The sequence below is a fragment of the Procambarus clarkii genome, chromosome 5 (genome assembly GCF_040958095.1).
Source record: "Procambarus clarkii isolate CNS0578487 chromosome 5, FALCON_Pclarkii_2.0, whole genome shotgun sequence".
In the NCBI taxonomy this organism is placed as follows: domain Eukaryota; kingdom Metazoa; phylum Arthropoda; class Malacostraca; order Decapoda; family Cambaridae; genus Procambarus; species Procambarus clarkii.
The window spans coordinates 35,454,327-35,475,384 of record NC_091154.1 but is presented as its reverse complement, the minus strand read 5'-3'; the positions used below and the strand labels follow the sequence as shown (position 1 = coordinate 35,475,384).

Below are 21,058 nucleotides of genomic sequence, written 5' to 3'. Positions count from 1 at the left end.
TCTTATCTGCATCACTCGTTGCAGGGGTATTCTTTAGAAGGTCTTCGTGCAACACCCTGGCTTTCTCACAAATAATGGCCTCCGAAACACTATCACCCCTCAACTCCTTGTCGTGTATCCAAATTAATAACAACTTTTCCACTTCTTCAAGTATTTGTGGTCTTTGTGCCGTTAATGTTCTTACTCCTTTTGCCACTTTAGCACCCATAATCTTATTTTTCTTCTTAAGTATAGTGCATATTGTTGATGTGGCTTTGTTGTACTGCCTACAAAGTTCAACAACACGTGTACCGTTCTCATGCTTCCGAATGATCTCTTGTTTCTCCTCTATTGTCATCCTCACATGAGCTTTCTGGCCTTTATCCTTACCACTGGCTTTCTTGGGACCCATGGTGAGATATATAATAACAAATTGTATAGACAAATCACCAAAAATCCAACAAAACACTGAAAATCCACGTGAAGAATTGATGTGGGGGTAGTCACTGAGCGCGAGACAATAATAAACTGAGGGGCGGCGGGGCGGAGGGGCGACGAACGCGCTAGGTCGGCTGTACGCGTATCAACAAACTCGCGTCCAAACTCGCCTTTCGAGACAAATTTTTGGAGTAAATACACCTCGCCTTCCGAAAACCTCGCATACAGGGACAATCGCATTCCGAGGTACCACTGTATATATATATATGTGTATATATATATATATATATATATATATATATATATATATATATATATATATATATATATATATATATATATATATATATATATATATATATATATATATATATATATATATATATATATATATTAGACCGGGACATTAGCTATGGAGTTCAGACCTATCAGGGACCAGAGCTGGAACCTGGCCCCTTCAGAGAGGTTTCAGGGAGCAATGGCCCTGGAAAACAAACTTGTGGTTGGGGGTTTTCCTTATCATCCATCGACTGGGGTTAGGCACCCAGAAAGGTAGGCATAACAAAACAAACACCACATGGTAAGAAGCTAAAACAAAAAAATGAACAGGGAGGTAGAAACTCCCTACAATCCCAAGGAAACAAGTGAACGAGCAAACATCACACTTTATTGTCGTGCCGCTCGTCTGCGCAGCCCTCCCCTCCCCGAGAGTGGGTGGGTTGGGGCCCTGAACCTCACCCCGTCGGCTGCCTAGCACTCCAGTTCGTAAGCTAATGTCAACCGGGACAAACGCTTCTCTGGCCTCAAATTCCTGGGCGGTGTTTGCCTGTGTGGCGTTCTGTTGTCTTGTTGTGGTGTGTGGTGGCGAGGAATGGCAGTAAAGTGTGATGTTTGCTTGTTTCCTTGGGATTGTAGGGAGTTTCTACCTATCTGTTCAGTTTTTGTTTTAGTTTTTTACCATGTGGGGTTTGTTTTGTTATGCCTACCTTTCTGGGTGCCTAACCGCGGTCGATGGCAAATAAGGAAAAAACCCTAACCACAAGTTGGTTTTCCAGGGCCATTGCTCCCTGAAACCTCTCTGAAGGGGCCAGGTTCCAGCTCTGGTCCCTGGTAGGTCTGAACTCCATAGCTAATGTCCCGGTCTAATATAACATACATTAGCCCAATAAGCTCCAGGGAGTCTCCGGGGCTCACCCAAAAAATGGCGTTTCATTACATTCAACGCTGGGTTTTTACTCTTGGTGGCCATGGCAATTTTTGCCTAAGAGAGCAACTGAGTGGTCTAAGTTCATAAGCAATGCTTACAAAGCTTCCTAAAAATTAAGAAAAGATTTAGTTTGACCATTTTATGATTTCAATACTGTACTCTTTTTTCATACTGTATTGAAAATAAAGATTATCTGAAATAAATGAAGGTTAACTCTGTAAATATAGGCAGATATAAGTTAGATAAGTTACCTTTATGGGTATGAGAACATAAACTTATTAAAATCTACTTAAATAATTTCTAAATTTTGAATTTTTCTCCGTCAGGTTTGAAGTCGAGATCACAATTGTACACAACTCAGAGCGGCAGCGGCATGAGACATTCTCTGTGGTGTTGGGCCCCGACGATCCTGTTAATGCTGAACTTGGAGCCATCACTTCTGCCTCCGTAACAATCTTAGACCATGAAACTTCTGGTAGCTCAGTTCTTCCTGCACCTCCTATTGTCGTTTCATTATTGCATTATGACAATATTGCAGAACACCTTGGGGAGCCTGCTAGTCCTGGGTACCCACTAGTGTGTGTTACACCCTGTGATATGAGATACCCGGAGAGTGCTGTTACTACTGACATGTGTGCTGAAGCAGGGATAAATTCAACTTCTATCCAGTACTCATGGGAGGTTGCCGTTCCTGCTGATGGTGCCGGTAGTCTTACTCCCTTCCATTCACTTACCGATAACACCTTATTTGCTAGTCCATACACTAAGGTGTTAGATTCAATGTTCTTCGCGCGGCACTTCTGGGTAAGATGTATTGCTCAACCTGTCAAGAATGATGGTGTATTTGGAATACCTTTACGAAGTAAAGCAACTTCTGTTGGCATTCAAAATGGGATATGTCAGACACCACTTGTACCAGGACAACCCGGTGGATTCCAAAGCCAGTCCTTCATGGCAACTCTTTCATACATCAATTCTACAGATGAAAATCATCCTAATACAGTTAAAATTCATGTGGAGATCCCTCATCAAGATGGCATGGTACCAATACTCTCAACGCTTCCATTTCACAACTTACGATATCTTTTGACCGAGCAGCTCTACCGAGTGCATCACATGTGCTCTAACCTTGATCCTTTGGTTGGCTTTCTGGCTGAGACACCTTTACCGTATTCCCCTCATCCCAGACCACATCAATGGGATGAAAATCTAAGAGAAGTAAGTCTGAGTCTATTTATTACAGATTCAAATTTCTTAACCTTTGAAGTCTGCAATTCATGCAGCCCAGTCACTTTTGTATGCACAAATCTAAAAGTCTAGAAACTAAATAAATTTGATGAGTTTATTCTTTCCAAATGACAGTTAAAAATATGGAAAATTATTCTTACAATTAATGACTTTTATGTATACTATAATATCAAGGTTTATTTATTTATTAGGTAATAATAGCCACAGATATGTTCAACCATGGTAAATATAGGGAATTACATGCAGAGCCCAATTCTCAGAGGTTTCTTCCATCATAAACATTAATTAATATAAGCTGTATTAACCTCGTCTAAACCCTTATACACTAAGTAACATATGCCACCATCTAAAGGTTAACACTTTTGCACTTTAGGTGAGTGAGCGCCCACACCAAGGTGGGCCGGGCATTCCAAGGGAGCACCCGGTAATACTGAAAAGTTTATACTCTTTTCAATTTTGTCACCTCACTTCTCGTCCTAGGTTTTTCATTTTGGTATCAATGTGTTCACAATAGAATTCCCTACAGGAATATATGCATATAAGGTTCAAAAGCCTGGCGTACCACCCGCAACAAACCAAGAAATTGGTTGCACGTTACCCGTGAGCGCGCAAGCAATAAAATGTGCATACTCTTTTTCAATTTGGTCACCTCAGTTCTCACCTTATGGTCACAAAATTACTAGGACATTAGAAACAAACCAAAATGCAGGGATTGCATACACATATTTTGAAAAAGCATCTGATAAATAAATTTAAGTGGGGTCCCCACAAGGGTCTCTTTTGGGGCCAACCCTTTTTGTCATATACAGTACATCAATAACATAGATGAGAATATTACAAGCCACATCATCAAATTTGCAGATGACACAAAGATTTATGGTAAAGTGGGAAATAATAATGATATTGAAGCCTTACAAAAAGATCTACATATACTCCACAAATAGTCAGAAAACTGGCAAAGGCATTTTAATATTGACAAATGCAAGACCTTACATGTGGGGCATAACAACCCATGCCACAACTACCAAATCAATGTTATTTTATTACAGCAGATTGATGAAGAAAAGGACCTGGGAGTCAAAATCCACCACTCACTAAAGTTGCACAATAGATAGGAGCAGCAGTCAGAAAAGCTAACCAAACCCTCAGAATAATCAAGCATACCTTTGACTTTAAGGAAAAGAAGGTAGTGATTCAATTGTACAAATCTCTGGTGCACCCACATTTGGACTACTGTATCCAGGCATAGAGACCTCACTTACAGAAGGACATAGCTGCTCTAAAGAAAGTGAAACACCAGGCAACAGAAGTCCTTCCAGAGCTAAGTCATCTCTCGTATCAAGAACGGTTGAGGGATACAAGCCTAACAACACTGCAAACTAGGCATGATAGGGCAGATCTCATAGAAACTTAAAATACTTAACAAGTTGGAGGATGTTGATCCTGACAACTTCTTCATAAGGTCACATGTAACACAAACAAGGAGCAGCAGTTTTAAGCTCAACAGACCTCAATGTAGGACTATAAACAGGTGATGCTTTTTCACCCACAGGGTTATAAATCCATGGAACTGCCTACCGGTTGAAGTCAGAAACACCAAAACTCTGTTAGGTTTTAAAAGCCACCTGGAGAGGATCATAAAGTCAAATGGGGGGGACCTTCAACAAGCCACCGGCTTCCTGTCCTCATCATTGGAATGACGAGGACAGTTCTAAACTCATTCCAACTTGAATATTGAAATGCTTTAGTTTGAATGAAAATTGTCTTTTAAGTTCATTAATGTAGCTCCATAGCCACTTTTTTGTGTTATATTTTATGAAAATTCAACTATTAACCTTCCATGCCTTTTATTCCAGAACAAATCCTTGCTCTTGTATCATCATCTAAACCTCAGGACCTGTATGTGGACCTTCTCTGCCTGGTTCTCCATGTCCCAGTTAGTGGACCGATGTGGTGGTCAAGTTGTGTCCGATTTTCAGGTGTGTTCTCATTAATAAGCGAAAATGGATAATGCTCATACTGTGAGTGAAAACAATAAATATATTTCATAATAATAGTTATTTAAATTGTATTCTCATTAGCTAGTAAAATATGGAATTTAATGGTACAGTGAAGCACATTAGGTGCATTAGTGGCATATTGAGTGTAAAAGGCAATTATGAAGGAATATCATGCATCTTTTAGTGTGAGTATTTGATTTGTTAATTCTACATTAAAGTTTAGAATTATTCAAGGATTTGCATAGTGCTTTTAAATATTTATTTTATTTCTGACAGTACAGTTTTCTTCTGTAAGTTTATGTAGATCTGTTAAATTTCATCCTATCAATAAAATTTTTCTTTTAGTAGACATGGCAGGAACATGACAACTGTTGCATGTGAAGGGCACTCTTCTGCTTGAATAATCTTTCCAGCTGTTTCAAACAGTATGACTATCTTAATTTTGACAGCTTTGGTGGGCACACTTTCTTAGGTTTGTTATTCCCTTGGAAAAAGAATACAGTATCTTGTCATGTGTTTTGCATTATCGCTCAGCATTATAACAACAGCTTGATGCTGTTGGCTCTTATGTATGTCATGTTAGATCACTTGCAGAAGTGGTCTGGGTTTATAGTACCTATTTTCATTACTGCTGTTACTTGAACTGTATGGTAGAGTGATGGTCTCGCTTCTTGCAAGTCGGCGTTCAGTGCCAAACCATCCAAGTGGTTGAGCACCATTCCTCCATTTCTCTCCTCCAACCTATCCTAAATCCTTGTCCTGATATCCCTTCCAAGTATTATATAGTCGTAATGGCTTGGTGCTTTCTCTTGATAATTGCCTTACCTTGCGGTGCTACCTTCAATGATTCATGAACTATTGTGGTAAGGTTTTTAATTTTCTATTGATGGCAACAAGACATTGTTTTGAGTGTGGCAATGCGAGTGCATTGTTGTGTCCTACAAGCAGTATTTGTTATTGTTTAATACTGGTCAGAATTTGCAAACCTTTTTATCATTTCCAAGGTTATAATATCCTCTTGATCGTAAACATTTTTGTAAATCTGTGTATTGTTCGCATATTTTATGATGAGAGATTTAGATGTCATCAGTATTACTGTACTGATGACATCTACAAGCAGGATTGATGACTCAATTGATTATTCAATGTAACACTTTACTCAAAATATTTTTCCAAACTAATGCTATTCCATTTAGGTTGACTGTGTTGCCTGTGTTTTAGCCATCGTGTTTTTCACTTTCATAATTCCATGTTCTTCAATTCGTCTTTGGTTTATTAGTTTGTGAGCTACTCAGACTCTAGCCTCTCACCTAATCCCAATGGTTCATGCCTCCAGTCCCATAAATAGGCCAGTTTATTTTCAAATTATTTAAAGTAAATTCTTGTAAAATCCTATGCCGATTTTTTTTTTTTTAGTGAAGTGCCTGAGAAAATACATACCGTACTGTATTTTCTAAGCTATCAGAGATATCAAATACGGTAATGAGTTTTTACTTCCCATTTTAATAATTTCTCTTAACTGTATCTACTACTACCTTTAGGTTGGTTCAGGTGGACAGAGCTTTCTGACAGTACGAGTACCTTTGTACATCTCTTACGTATATGCAACGTCACCTCCAGGCTGGGCATCGGTTGATCACAGAACAGAACTGTCTGTGTCCCTCTATTACAACACACTGTTGTGGCACCATGGGCTACTCACCCAGCCAACTCTCACAGCTAAAATACAGGTGACTAATATTTAACTCATTTGATTATGTTATTCTTTTTTTGGAGGGACCTGTGATTTAGAATTGATCTCAGAATTAATATCTTAAAAATATATATTTCTTAAAACTAGGACTGAAATATTGGTGTGATTACTACCTGAATGAACAAAATCTAAAATTTTTGTTTTTATTTTTCCAATTTGTAAATTAATGATAATGTTTAGATTTGTGTTTTTGAAGAATACAGTACAGTACCTTAAAAAAATGCTGTTTAAGTGCACTTTAACCATAATTTAAGTGTTTTTAGTTTCTACCTCCAACAGGAAAAACAATTATGTCCTTTTGAAAATTAAACTCACTGTTCAGTATGACATTGTAGAGACTTTAGAAAGGATTGCAATCAAGAAACTTGACATAAAAGAGCATTATAAGGAATTTAGCACATAATTTTATGGATTTTTTTTTTTAAACATTGTTGCTAGGAGAGTATATACAATATACAGGATATAACAAAAGCACCCAAATTTTCATACCAAAGCAGAGACAAAATTGGAAAAAAAATGCAGAGTGAAATAACATGTCCTTTCAGAGCTGCACCTCAGTATCTTTGAGGTGCATGGTAAAACTCAAGCTCCAACAACTGAAGCCCATTCCCCAGGAACACAGATGACTACGCACATTTAAAGATTCACATACTGTATATTATTTTCTTTATATCAATTTTTGTGTACACTGCATAATATCTTTGAGTAACTTCTCCACTTTCAGGTAACAAGAATTTCCATAGATGAATCTGGTCGATTGGTAATTGATATAAAAACTATGGCAAAGTTTCGTGGTCAGTTTGTGTTACATCACCCACACCTGGATGAATTCAACTCTCAGCTCAAAGCTCCAATGGAATTGGATATCTTATTTTCTCTTGAGCTCTTATGGACAGCTTCTACTTGGGATGGGCCAGAACAGGTAATTATTATAGGTGTATAATAATGTTAATACAAATATTTGGCAATCTTTACTGTTCGAGCATGTTTAGAAATAAAATGATTTCTTTAATGCCATTTTTTTGGGTGAGTCCCGGAGGAGACTCACTCTCTCTGGAGGCTCCCTGGAGCTATACCAAGCATGATATTTATGTATTAGACCATGGCATTAGTCAATTTCATTGGAGTTATAGCCTACCGAGGATTACAAGCCAGAACCTAGTCCCCTCAGAGAGGCACGAGGGGCAATAGCCTATAGAAACCCTCATGTAGTTGGAAGCATTCCATGTCTGCCATCTACCAGGTTAGGCACCCAGAAAGATAGGCATCTCAAAACAAACTCCACCTGGTTAAAATTGCTACCAAACTATCAAGCAGAACTCCACAATCTGAAAACAAGCACACAAGCATGACGTCACAACTGCCGCCGCACGGCTGTCTGTGCAGCTCCCTCCTCTCCGGGAGGGGGAAGGGGGAGCTCCAGATCCCCCACATGCTAGCCATCCAACCCTAGTTCAGAGGCTAAATATCAAAACACGAAAACCGCCAACCGGAGAGAGGAAGGGTTGCAGGGGAGCCTCTGGGACTCACCCAGAAAATGGCATTTCATTACATTCAATGCTGGTTTTCTGTGGAGAGCCTCTCTGGCTCCCACAGAGCTACCTAACCACAGAAAAAAAAAGAGGGACTAACCCCGGAGGCGGCCGTCACTCACATCTCAATGTGAAATTGAAACAACTGGCTGCAACCTGTGAACCAAAGCGACACACACCCGACTAGGGCTAGGAATATTAATGAGGTAACAGGCTGCCAGGAACATTAACGAGGTAACCGGCGGCCAGGAACATTAACGAGGTAACCGGCGGCCAGGAACATTAACGAGGTAACAGGCGGCCAGGAACATTAACGAGGGAACCAGTGGTCAGGAACATTAACGAGGTAACCGGTGGCCAGGGACATTAATGAGGTAACAGGCGGCCAGGAACACTAACGAGGTAACAGGTGGCCAGGAACATTAATGAGGTAACAGGCGGCCAGGAACATTAACGAGGGAACCGGTGGTCAGGAACATTAACGAGGTAACTGGTGGCCAGGAACATTAACGAGGTAACAGGCGGCCAGGAACATTAACGAGGTAACAGGCGGCCAGGAACATTAATGAGGTAACAGGCGGCCAAGACTCTGTTTGACCTCCAAAATCCTTGCACCCAAACGTCAGCTCAAAACGTTACCAAAAATGGCAGCTAAAGCAGCAAATTTGCAAACATCATGGGCACGAGGATAGACCACAGGTTTGGCTGGACCGAATAACCCTGCGGACGACCTGGGAAACCCGAGCCCTGGAACAGAGAAGAAGGGGAAACCGGATCAACTCAAAGTGCATCCTGGTCACAGAGGCCGTGGTGTGCAAATAACAGAGAAGAGCCACTGCCAGATACAACACATGATGCACCTCCGGCCGAACCAACCAAGTATCAACCACCCAAGGACCCATCTGGAAAGCCACCATCTCATTCTTCACCAGAAAAGGAGATGGCTACAAATGAACAAACCTGCCACCAAGACCAAAAGAGCAAAAACCCCTGCACCGGAGGAGAGCATGGAGCTCCCCAACCTGACCTCCAGATGCCAATGGCTTTTGGGGAGGAGGCCCGAGGCAAGGAAGGATCCATAGTTCTCTCTCTGCATGCCTATTGCACCTCTATTGCATTATACATGCCCTAAAGTATATATATACACACAGGCTTCCTGTCCCTGACAGCAGGAGTTATTAATTTTATTATATAGGCTGTAATAGATGGTGAATGGGCAAGTGTAATTTATTCTACATCTGTAACCTACTTTTTCTATATTGTACTCCATTTCTCTCTGGACTAATGTCTCCCTACCACATGAAAGATAAACAAAAAATAACTGCTGTGCTTGTTGACCAGACTACACACTAAAAGGTGAAGGGACGACGACGCTTCGGTCCGTTCTGGACCATTTTCAAGTCGATTGTGAGAAATTCTCACAATTCTCACATTCTCATAATCGACTTAAAAATTTGGTTATTTGTGGACCTGCGTAAGGCTTTTGACACTGTCAACCACCTAAACCTTCTTCTTAAATTACAACATTATGGAGTCAGAGGTCACTCCTTGCAGTACCTTAAGTCTTACTTTACTGACAGGCTCCAATATGTTTCTGTGAATAATTCAATTTCTCCCATCCTACCCATCAACATTGGTGTTCCCCAGGGCAGCATACTTGGCCCTCTCCTCTTTCTCATCACCATTAATGACCTTCCAAATACCTCCCAACATCTCAAACCAATTCTATTTGCTGACGACACGACCTTCGTTTACTCCAGTCCTGACCCCCTTGCTCTAAATGTCACAGTGAATACTGAGCTAAATAAAGTCCATCACTGGCTAACTGCCAACAAACTCACCCTCAATATTGACAAAACTTTCTATATTTTGTTTGACAATAAATCCTCTAATCAAATAAATCTCAGGATTAACAATACCCACATTTGTAACAAAGTGATGTCAAATTCCTCGGCGTTCTCATTGACCGCAAGCTGAATTTCCAGACACACATTCTAAACGTCATCGTCCCTTCACCTTCTAGTGTGTGGTCTGATCAACATACTTTAGCCACGTTATTGTGACTCATCGCCTGCTGTGCTTGAATAAATTCAGAATAACAAACAAAAACAGCACAGATTTAAATTTGCTTTTTTAATGTTCTTTAAAAACATTGGGTTAAACTATATAAAGGAATATAGAATATACTTAAAAGCAGATGCTGTACCATATTTCTAAAACTGTGCATTTACACTATTAGGTATGGAGAGCTACCAGCGATTATAACCTCAAGGATTATACAGGAGAGTATATCTTTGAGCTGATTCCTTGCACTGTGGCTCCAACGCAAGCTTACACTGTGGCTGATCCTCCTCCATGCACTCCTCACCCTCCAACAAATTTTACATTGCCTATTGCTATTCAACAAACCCATCGTCCTGTTCCTCTTGTCTACACCCTCAACACAGACTTCCAGCTCCTCAACAGTCCAACACTGTTCCTGATGGATCCAAGAAAGGTTGACAACTTGGAGGTAGGAGACAAGTACTGTATAATAATATGCTCATAACAATTGTTTGTTTTTATTTGCAGATGTCCTTCATATTCATTATGAGAGATAACATATGCATTATCTAAACCAAGTAATTTAGCGAGCATGTGCATTAACACATTTAATTTTTGGGGTATCTAATATCACTTGTTAGAATATTTTCTGATATATTTTATGCACTAAGTTAGCTATCACATATAAAAAAGCAAGATCATTAGTCCGGACCATTTCTTTGAAAGGTTCAACATGGCTTGTGCAAGGCAATAGTTTCAAGCTCACCAAGTCTAAATGTAGAATGGACAAACTTGTCTATAGAAATGATTACTGGGAGATTACTGGGAGAGCTCCCTCCGTAACTTCTCTAGCTGAAGCCTTGGGGAATTACACCAGGCTTCTGAGGCTCACTAGAGCCTACTGGAGGTTAGGACCAGAGTCTGGCTCTACGAGGCGAGGGGAGCTTGGGAGATCAGCGATCAACCCAAAACTGAGAAGAAAATAGTAAAAGTATATCAACACAAGTAAATCTTTTTAGTAAATTCGTAATCTTGAGGAAAATAAAGCAAACAAACATTGCCACTCATACATGTTGCTCCCAGCCATCACCAGAGTGTAGTCTAGGCCACCATCTGCTATTCTTTTAAGGCATACCAACGAGTCTTATTGTACAAGCCGTTTATTGAACAAGCAGTTTATTCATTTTATAAAACTTTTTTTTTTTTTTTTTTTTTTTTTTTTTGAGATATATACAAGAGTTGTTACATTCTTGTACAGCCACTAGTACGCGTAGCGTTTCGGGCAAGTCCTTAATCCTATGGTCCCTGGAATACGATCCCCTGCCGCGAAGAATCGTTTTTTCATCCAAGTACACATTTTACTGTTGGTTAAACAGAGGCTACAGTTAAGGAATTGCGCCCAGTAAATCCTCCCCGGCCAGGATACGAACCCATGACATAGCGCTCGCGGAACGCCAGGCGAGTGTCTTACCACTACACCACGGAGACTGCAAATAGAGTACTGTTTTATTTCACACTTGCTTGCTTAAAAGAACCTAAACCAATTTGCAGTAGTAGTTTAATAATTATTTAGTACATTTAATTAATTACATCACTACATTTTGCAGTAATGTAATCAGTCTCCATAATTTTTATAATTTGATGGCATGAATGTCTTGTTGCTGATATATTTCAGAAAGATTTGTGTACAAGCTACTGTGCTTTAAGTGTTACAAATGAGCAAGTGATTGGTTTTTGTATTATAGTAAAATGTTTGAAATACTGCATTTATGATTATCATCAAATAAATGTAGTCAGTACAGTAATGTGTAAGTCAGCACTATATACAATACATTACTGGTCAACACAATAGAGTACTGTTTTATTTCACACTTGCTTGCTTAAAAGAACCTAAACCAATTTGCAGTAGTAGTTTAATAATTATTTAGTACATTTAATTAATTACATCACTATATTTTGCAGGAGGTGGACTATAAGGGAAGCTATGGCCCAGGTCAAACTATCTATGGCAGAGTGTTGTGGCACCCGAGCCAGGACCTCTACTCTGCCTACCAGCTTTATATCCAGCGAGTGTTCCTCTGCACCGGTGATGAAGGGTTATTATTCAGTCTTTGTGTTTTCTGGGGGGAGTCCCGTCGGCTCCTCGGAGCTATACCAGGCTGATATGCTAATGTCAGACTTTGACATCAGTCATGTGTATGGAGTTCTTAGGGACTACCGGGGACCATGTTCAGAACCTGGCCCCCCTCAGAGAGGCAAGGGGAGCAATGGTCTATAGAAACCCCCGTGTGATTGGAAGCATTCTATGTCTGCCATCGACCGGGTCAAACATCCAGAAAGGTAAGCATCCCAAAACAAACCCCTATTCTGGTAAAAATTGCTACCAAAAGCCGAACTAGTGGATAGAACTCCCTAACAGAAAACAAGCAAACAAGTACAGTATGACGTCACACGTCACCGCGCCTCTGTCTGCTCACCTCCCCCCTCCCCGAGAGGGGGAAGGGAAAGCCCCAGACCAGACGTTTCACACCTGTTATCCACCCATCAGTTCTTTGGCTGATGCTAAAGGCACTGGTGGTGTGCTCCGGCTCCAGTGGTTGTTTCAGCACTGTGCCTAGAGTGTGGTGTCTGTCTTCTAGGTGGTGTGTGAGCCAGGAATGAGTCTCCAGTACTCAGGCTGCATGCGCCTAGGGTTGCCTTCCCTAGGTGCCCTGTAAGTACTGCCCTTGGGGCTTGGGGTTACCCTCCACAAGTTCCTTGGGTCCTGCTTCTGCTAGGCCATCTACTTTTTGGTTTTCGGCCGCCCTTTGTGTGATGGGGGGTTCTGTCTCCCTTGTTCACCTTAGGGTAAGGGGCAGTTTGCACTGGTAGGGGCGCAGAGTACTGCACAGCTTGTTTTTCACCAATCATAGCGGCCGGCTCTGTTCCGCCTGGGTACGCTGTCCTCTTGCAGGAGTTTTCTTTTTCATTTTTGTTTGTCTACCTGGTGGGTGGGTCTGCCTTTGGTTCTTGCCCCCTTTGTACTGGATTCTCTTCCTTCTTCCGGTGGTTCCCCCTGCTAGGTCCCCGTGAGTGTACACGTCCCGGGGGTTCGGTTCTTAGAGGGTTGTTTGGTAAACATGGGTGCCGGTTAGCAGTTCCCTACCTGGGATTACCTGAGCACGAGTCCTCTTATAATAAACGCTCAGGACCCTGGGAAACCCCTAGGGGAAGCGTGGGCCCGATGGATGTGGCCCCGGAGTCCCCCCCTCGCTTTGTGCGAGTTTGAGGGTTGCTCTGTTTCCTTGTCTCAGGGTGACATTCGCTGTTTTGCCTCCGTCAGCTGCCTGTGGGGTCGGTGACACCTTCGGCCCGGGGTCCTGCGAGTTTTGTTGCTTGCTGTGGCTCGGTTACCCAGTCTTCTGCTGACTAAGTGGGTGCAGGCAGCACGGGTGTTGCACGTTCAGTTTCGGTGGCAACGCACTAGGTTGTTTGCTCCCCGGAAGCCCCGAGGCTGCCCCGTTTTGTTTGGTGGTCCTGTCGGGTCCCCCATCCCCCTTCCTCCCTGCATCCGGATCTTTACCGTCTGTAAGTTCGGGGTCAGGGCGGGGCTTCCATGGTTTTGAGATTCGGTTGGTCTCGGGGAATTCCCCTTCCGGGGTAGCGACGGGGGCATTCCAGCTTTTTCCTCCAGCCGTGTTGTATGAGTCTGCCACTGGGCTCCCTTCCTTTGTGTTTTTCATGGATGCCCCAATTTTTCTTGAGGCTGGGGGCTTTGGGGGGATGGCTCGGCCCCGAGGCCTGCCGTGTAGGTTGCCGGGGCTGGGGAAGGGCTGACTTGGGGGCCTCTGGCCCCATTGGGACCTGCCAGGATTTTTTCTACCCTCTGGGCAGGGCTTACATTGCGCGGAGTGGGGTTTTTCCTTCCAACTCTCCACACGAGTTGTTGGGCGTCGGCCCTTCCCCAGGCTCGGTTCCTCGTCCCTTACGCCCGTTGGTTCCGTCCTTTCGGTGGGTACTCTTCTCCGTTGTTCACCGCTTTTAAACTTGGGATGGGACTTCTCCGTCATGTTCCCCTCTTCTTGGGGTTCTGCATGCCTTTCGGTCTCGGGTGCAACTGGGTTTTTCGGTGCCTTCATCGTTTGTACTTGCTTCTGTGTTCTCGAAAGTTCAGGATGGTTTTTGCTCCTTCCCGTATTAGTGGATCGCCTGTTGTCTGCCGGTGCAACTTCCCTCCGGTCCTTTCTAGGGCTTGTTGGTCCTCTTCCGGGCTTCCTCTTGAGTTTTTGGCCCTGTCTCGTTCTTTTGTTCATGTATCTTCTCTCCGAACTGTGTCTTGGTGCTGCTCATTTTCCTTCCATACTCCTGGTACGAGATGCCAGGTTGGGCTGCTTGTAGCCCAATTTGGCTACTGGTGGCCTGATTGGATTCCGTTCGGTTCATTGGTTTCCTTAATGAGCCGGCTATGTGTGTCGTTGCTTACTCCTTTTTCCATTTTTGGCTTCTGTTCCCGTGCGTTGGGCTGTTTCTTCAGCGAATCGCCCGGTATACGTCCTGTTGGGCTACTTTTCGTTCGTGTCCTGTGCATGTGCCGTGGGAGTTTGTTTTGGTTCGGACGGGGTGCACCAGTGCTGGGGTTCTCCGTCCATTTTCTCTAAGAGTGCTTTGCCTCTCGCTCGTCTCATTCTCCGGTCAGAGCCCAGTAGCTCCTGGGGGTGATCTGGGGTACCGCTATGGGGAAGATGCCGGGTTTTCCCTGCATTTTAGGTAGTGGGCACCTCTGTCACCTCTCCCCTTAGCTTCTGCATCGGCAGCTCTGGCCTGCTTCCGCGGGTGGTGCTCGTGGTTTTCATGCCTTTCATGCCGGCAAGAAAGGCATGAAAGACTTTCTATCATGAAAGCCTTTCATGCCTTTCATGATAGCCGGCATGAAAGGTCTGGGGCTCCCCCTTCCCCCTCTGGGGGAGGGGGGAGCTGCGCAGACAGATGCGCGGTGACGTGTGACGTCATACTCGTTTGCTTGTTTTCTGTTGAGGAGTTCTGTCCACTAGTTCGGCTTTTGGTGGCAATTTTTACCAGAATAGGGGTTTGTTTTGGGACGCTTATCTTTCTGGATGTTTGACCCGGTCGATGGCAGACATAGAATGCTTCCAACCACACGGGGTTTCTATAGGCCATTGCTCCCCTTGCCTCTCTGAGGGGGGCCAGGTTCTGGCCGTGGTCCCCGGTAGGCCCTAAGAACTCCATACACATGACTGATGCCAAAGTCTGACATTAGCATATCAGCCTGGTATAGCTCTGGGGAGCCTCCGGGTCTCACCCAGAAAATGGCGTTTCATTACATTCAACGCTGGTTTTTTATTTAGAACTATTAGAATATTATGTACAATGTATAATAACTCCAAAATTTTTTATTATCTATACATTCTACAGTAGCGTTAGTGGCAATAATATCACTCGGGTATTTATTAATCAAAGATAATAATATATTCGTACAACTCAAAGATAGTAATTATATCACTGTGTATAGATACAGTAGATATTTGCAGCTTGGTCTCTTGTAATACATATTAGTTTTAAATACTGTATAATTTATTTATTCTCAAATTAAAATATAATTTATAAACTAATTTAAACTGTCAGGAATTTGTGTCGTTACCAACCTTAAGTACCCATTTGTCTGTCTTAACCTCTTCTACATTTAAACAACTTACTAACGAAAGTTTGAACTGAATCTAACAATTTATTTAATAATTTTTGGTAATAGACTAGTTGACCTTGAGGTAATGCTGTTAAACCATAATTGAGATAACATTTCATTGGTCATTCTTTTCTAAAGCTGCACTTTGACCATATTGTTTATTTCTTCTTACTTCCTTAACATTATCATACAGTCTTGGTTCTCATTGCAGACAGATATCAATTTTCAAATGTTCCTATAAGCCTTGGAATAAATAAAGGGGGCTTAAGAACAAGAGGAAGATTATGATGAAGGATTTGATATATACGTCTCCCCCTAGCAATAGTCTTGTGGTGTTAAATATTAAGTGCAGGTGTGCATCCTGCAAGTAGCTATGATATTGTTCTTTTCCCTCAATCAGGTATGTGCCTACGTATGACCCAACGGGAGAACTGTATGATGAGGGGCCGCAGTACGGATGCATACAACCATCTACCAGACTCCGACACAGGTTTCTTATTCTGGTAATATTTTTATTGATGTTTCTAGACATGCTACAGGGATTAATATACCTTTGAGATATGAATTCAGTCTAGTGAATAAACAAAAATTGAGTATAATGCACAGTTGAAACTTGTTGCTTATCTTTTGACATTTCCTGGGTCCGACTCAATCTGTACAAATGTACTATACAAATAGAGGGGCATAAAGATGTTACTTCCTTCCTAATGAAATAGAATTTGTTATTATTTATTTAAAAATATTGCAATATCAAGAAGTACTGTACCTAATTTTTTCATTGTAGTTCCCCAAAGATGAATGCTAAAAGGTCCTGAAACTGATGTGTGAAATTTGAGCAACTGGAGAAGTCCTACAAATTGTCAGCTAGTTTAAATATCTAGGCTTTGTAGTTGAGAAAAGAGAGTATTGTGTAGGAAAGATTAAGAGTAAAGTATGCCAAAAAAATAAACATGACTGGTGCAATGAAAGCCCTGATTAGGAACAATGAGAAAGGAAGAGAGGCAGCTAGTGGGCTGCACTGAGAGCAAGTGCCTACTCTTGTATACAAATGTGAGATGTTGATTTGATATTGGCATGAAAAATAAAAATTCTAGAGCTGAAGAAATGTACAACCTGAGATGTATTTGTGGTATAGAAGGATATACTATATAAGGTAAGAAATGATAATGTTATGGAATGAAAACAAAAAGATGTGTGGTACAAAAGCCGGTAAATTATAAGATAGATGAGAGTTTATTAAGATGGTTTGGACATACTGAATAAGTGAATGATGATAAGTGATTAATAGAATGCATATGAGTGAGTTTTGGTGCTAGATGGGAAGAAGGCCTAAACTGAGGTGCTACAGCAAATATGCTAATTGTAAATATGCAACGTATCTATTTTTACAAATGAAGGTTATAATAAGAGTAGATTTCTCTTAGTGTATCATAATATTTTTTTTTACTATAAGTACATACTGTAATTTGTTCTATTACATGTAGAGATGGAAACAGATTTGAGTGAAATAGTTACAGCACATCATTTTTTTTTTATTAATATGAATCTTACAGGATCGTGAGCAGCCCTATGTGAGTGAGAGTAACTTAAGCAGCCCTCAGATAGTGGCACACTTTGCTGAGGATCTACCAGAGTTTGATGCCCTTCGACAGTTTTCAGGCGTTGATGGATTTCTCTTAAACACCGATGGCCTTTACCAGGTTAATTCTGGTCAACAGTGGTATTTACAGGTAATAAAGAATATACAGTATCATAAATAAAATAGCTAATATTTTCACAAATAATAATAATAATATGTAATAGTATTTTTTATTAAGAAAACTTTACACTGGTTACACAACATTGTATAGATAATGGTACTGTACATGGTATACCATTTCTTAAAAACGGTTGGTATACTCTCAAAAATCAGATATTATGTTCCCCACTCTGCTCTCCTCTCATTATACTACGAGCTAATCTGTTCCTATCTTACAAACAGTATCTGTGCATGGGGTTTAACCACTGCAAATTACCTCAAGCCCATCATTACTCAGCAAAAATCTACTATCAGAACTATAACAAAGTCTGTCTTCAGACAACACACATTCCCTCTGTTTAAGTCCCTTAACATGCTAAACATACAATCACTCCACACATGCTCAGGTGCTATTTACATGTACAAAACCTTGTTTCTAAATGCTAATCTTGATCTGAAACTTTTCTTTGATAGGTGTAATATAACCCTATGAGCTTTTAGTATGTCAGTGACATGGTGGAGGCCAAGACCGTCAGTAGTTTCAAAGTGTTATATGACAAAGAGTGCTGGGAAGACGGGACACCACGAGCGTAGCTCTCATCCTGTAACTACACTTAGGTAATTACACACACACACACACACACACTCACTCTCACTCTCACTCTCACTCTCACTCTCACTCTCACTCTCACTCTCTCACTCTCACTCTCACTCTCACTCTCACTCTCACTCTCTCACTCTCACTCACTCTCACTCTCTCACTCTCTCTCTCTCTCTCTCTCTATATATATATATATATATATATATATATATATATATACAGTATATATATATATTTTATTTATTGTGTATATTAATTATAGTTTAATGTTTTTTCAGGTTCTCTATACAATTGGCCCCAATAGTGGTCGAAGCCGAAGAGATGCAACCCTACTTACTACTCTATCTCATGTTGTGTCTCAAAAGAGCCCTGGTCACAGCAACTTTAAAAGGGAGAATTTGAATACTGATCTGGTATCTAATCAGTCACCACAAGATATCATTCAGGGAATGAAAGTCATTAAAGGTATTTCAGATGTTTCTGAAGATCTCCCAGTTCCTGCTTTCTTAACATCTCTGCACGTTCGTAATGGAACAAACATGAGGGGCTTTCAACTACATTTCACAACTGTCAGCAGTCCAGAAAACTCTGTCTTCCTCAATGTTTTGTACGTTATAGTATCTCTTGTGGTGCTGCTGGCCATCATTATCACAGGCCTATTGGTTGTGAAGAGATTCTTCAGAAATTCAGGGAAGGACAAGGTAATTGTTGTGCGCAGTTTAAAAAATGAACGAGAAGAATTCAGGAGAAAAGGTGAAGGGAAAGTATTAGAGAGACCAAAAACATTACCACCCAATATGACTCTCAATAGTGAGAGTAATTTGCAGACAGTGAAAGTGAAGACATTAGCCATAACTGTTCGAAATAATTTGGAAGATGAAGGAACTGAAGTATAAACAATTAAATCACAAATATATGTTTTGCGTTCTGTATGGAGAGTAACTTGGTTAATGAACAGAAACATTTGAATTTGCCTGTGGACATCTTTCCATGTGGATACCTGTACAAGCTGACAATATGATTGTAAATCTTAAAAGGAATGTGATTTTTTTTAATATGAACCCATTCTGCTATTGAAATATTTATAGAAAAAACTGTGCCATATAGGAAACATACAAGAATAATTTTCTGTTGGCAAGTACATTAATATTGAAAGTCACAAAATGGGTAAACTAATATAATCATTAAATATTAGATTATAATGTATTTTGACGAAGAAAACTAGCAAAATCTGAGATTGATATTCAGTCTCACATGAACACTAAATGTGATCATCAGCAAAGCCAGATTTAAACACTGTCCATCAAAGTTTTGATGGTGTATGTCCCAAGGTAAATTGTGGGACGTTTTACAAATGTTTGGCTACAGTGTTGTTTATTGAAATATATTAACTGTGATAGGACACCTTATAACTGTTTTCAAGATATGACTGGTTTTTTGAACAGAAAATGGGTCTTAACAGTGAGATCCTATGATAACATTAATCGCGGTGTGATTCCTTCCAGAGTTTCAGACAAGGAACTCGGCAGTCATATTATAGAATTGATCCTATGAAGTATGATCATTTTCTGGTCGAAAGTGGTGATTAATTAGAACACTAATCATTGTGTGATGCACAATAATTGCTTAAACTGTGCTACAAGAACTGACCCCACTGTTCAGTGTTCCATAGAAAATGATCTTCGTAGTTTCATGAATTCCTACCTGGATTACCTTATGCCAGTGCCTCACTCAAGAATATGTTCAGTGCTCTATTATTTTTGTGTTCCTAAAAAGATATGCCATCTTCTCTTCACTCAAGAATGAAATATGTAACACTTCTCTTCGTTCTCTTAAGATTCTTCACTTGTGCTGTCATAAAATGGTGCCTTACCCCACATTTACAGTATACTAAATGCATTGATGTACTGTACCTCTTTTATAAAGTTGTAATAGTTACATTCATTATAATATTCCTCTGGGTTGTCCACTAATGTATTCCATTAAATTTGTGATTTGCAGTAATTGTTGCACACAAAAAGTCTCCGGCTTCCTGTTTCTGCTTAAGCCACTAGAAATGGTGGCCATTAGGTAAATAAAGATGCTGAAAAACAATACAAACCTAAAGAAAAATTACTGTACTCTACATTTCACTACAGTGCTGTGTGAGGACTATTCCTCCTCCAGTGCCTTAATCATGATCATGATACTTGGAATCTCAAAAGGTGCTATGTGTAGTCTATTTATATTAGTAGACAAAAGACTGACTGATGTTCTCTTTCAACTTATGTTTAGATAATTTTCTTTAGCAATATCTTTGATATAATGTTTTGCATTTATGATATGTAACTCATGTGATTAAATGTTTAGTATGTCATCATTTTCAGCTCACTTCTCTTACATGAAATCACTTCTCAGGTGTATGAAGACACTGCCACATTGACAAACTAGTTATTGAATGTTTATTTATTTAATAAAGAAAAAAACAGTGTTGAAATTTTATTTTAGTCCTACTTTCCTTAGAATACAACCATTGAAAAATAGAGAATTAATCTTCTAATCTCTGAATTTCATGAAAGGCAAATTAGAGAGTTACATCTGATAAAAGTTCAGAATTCTTTAGACACATGCAGTTTGCTTATGATGTAGGCAAAGATATGTTTGTAACTAACAAGTAGAATGCTTCCAGATGGATGAACTTGACGTAAATTAAATTTGCTTTATAGTACTGTACTGTACAACGAAAGAATGGTGGTGATAGACAAGTGTAGGGGAAAGTAAATCAAAACCATCTAGTACTGAAGGCAAGTTCTAAAAGTAAGTGCTACAATGTACCTGTTGATAGTCCTCAAATTTTACT

The 21,058-nt window shown here is 40.5% G+C and overlaps 1 protein-coding gene across 3 annotated transcripts in view; it reads left to right on the top strand.

Moving 5' to 3' along the window:
• The window catches only part of LOC123766080 (extracellular matrix organizing protein FRAS1), a 368,121-nt gene extending 347,433 nt beyond the window's left edge, over nucleotides 1–20,688 (top strand). For all 3 annotated transcript variants that reach the window (XM_069301124.1, XM_069301135.1, XM_069301113.1), the window contains exons 39-47: nucleotides 1,951–2,842; nucleotides 4,729–4,851; nucleotides 6,414–6,602; nucleotides 7,350–7,547; nucleotides 10,397–10,669; nucleotides 12,163–12,296; nucleotides 16,281–16,383; nucleotides 17,434–17,610; nucleotides 18,498–20,688. In XM_069301124.1, the coding sequence (XP_069157225.1) occupies nucleotides 1,951–2,842; nucleotides 4,729–4,851; nucleotides 6,414–6,602; nucleotides 7,350–7,547; nucleotides 10,397–10,669; nucleotides 12,163–12,296; nucleotides 16,281–16,383; nucleotides 17,434–17,610; nucleotides 18,498–19,115 (2,707 nt within the window). In that variant the 3' untranslated portion in view covers nucleotides 19,116–20,688. The remainder of the gene's footprint in view (nucleotides 1–1,950; nucleotides 2,843–4,728; nucleotides 4,852–6,413; nucleotides 6,603–7,349; nucleotides 7,548–10,396; nucleotides 10,670–12,162; nucleotides 12,297–16,280; nucleotides 16,384–17,433; nucleotides 17,611–18,497) is intronic.
• Nucleotides 20,689–21,058: the final 370 nt, after the last annotated feature.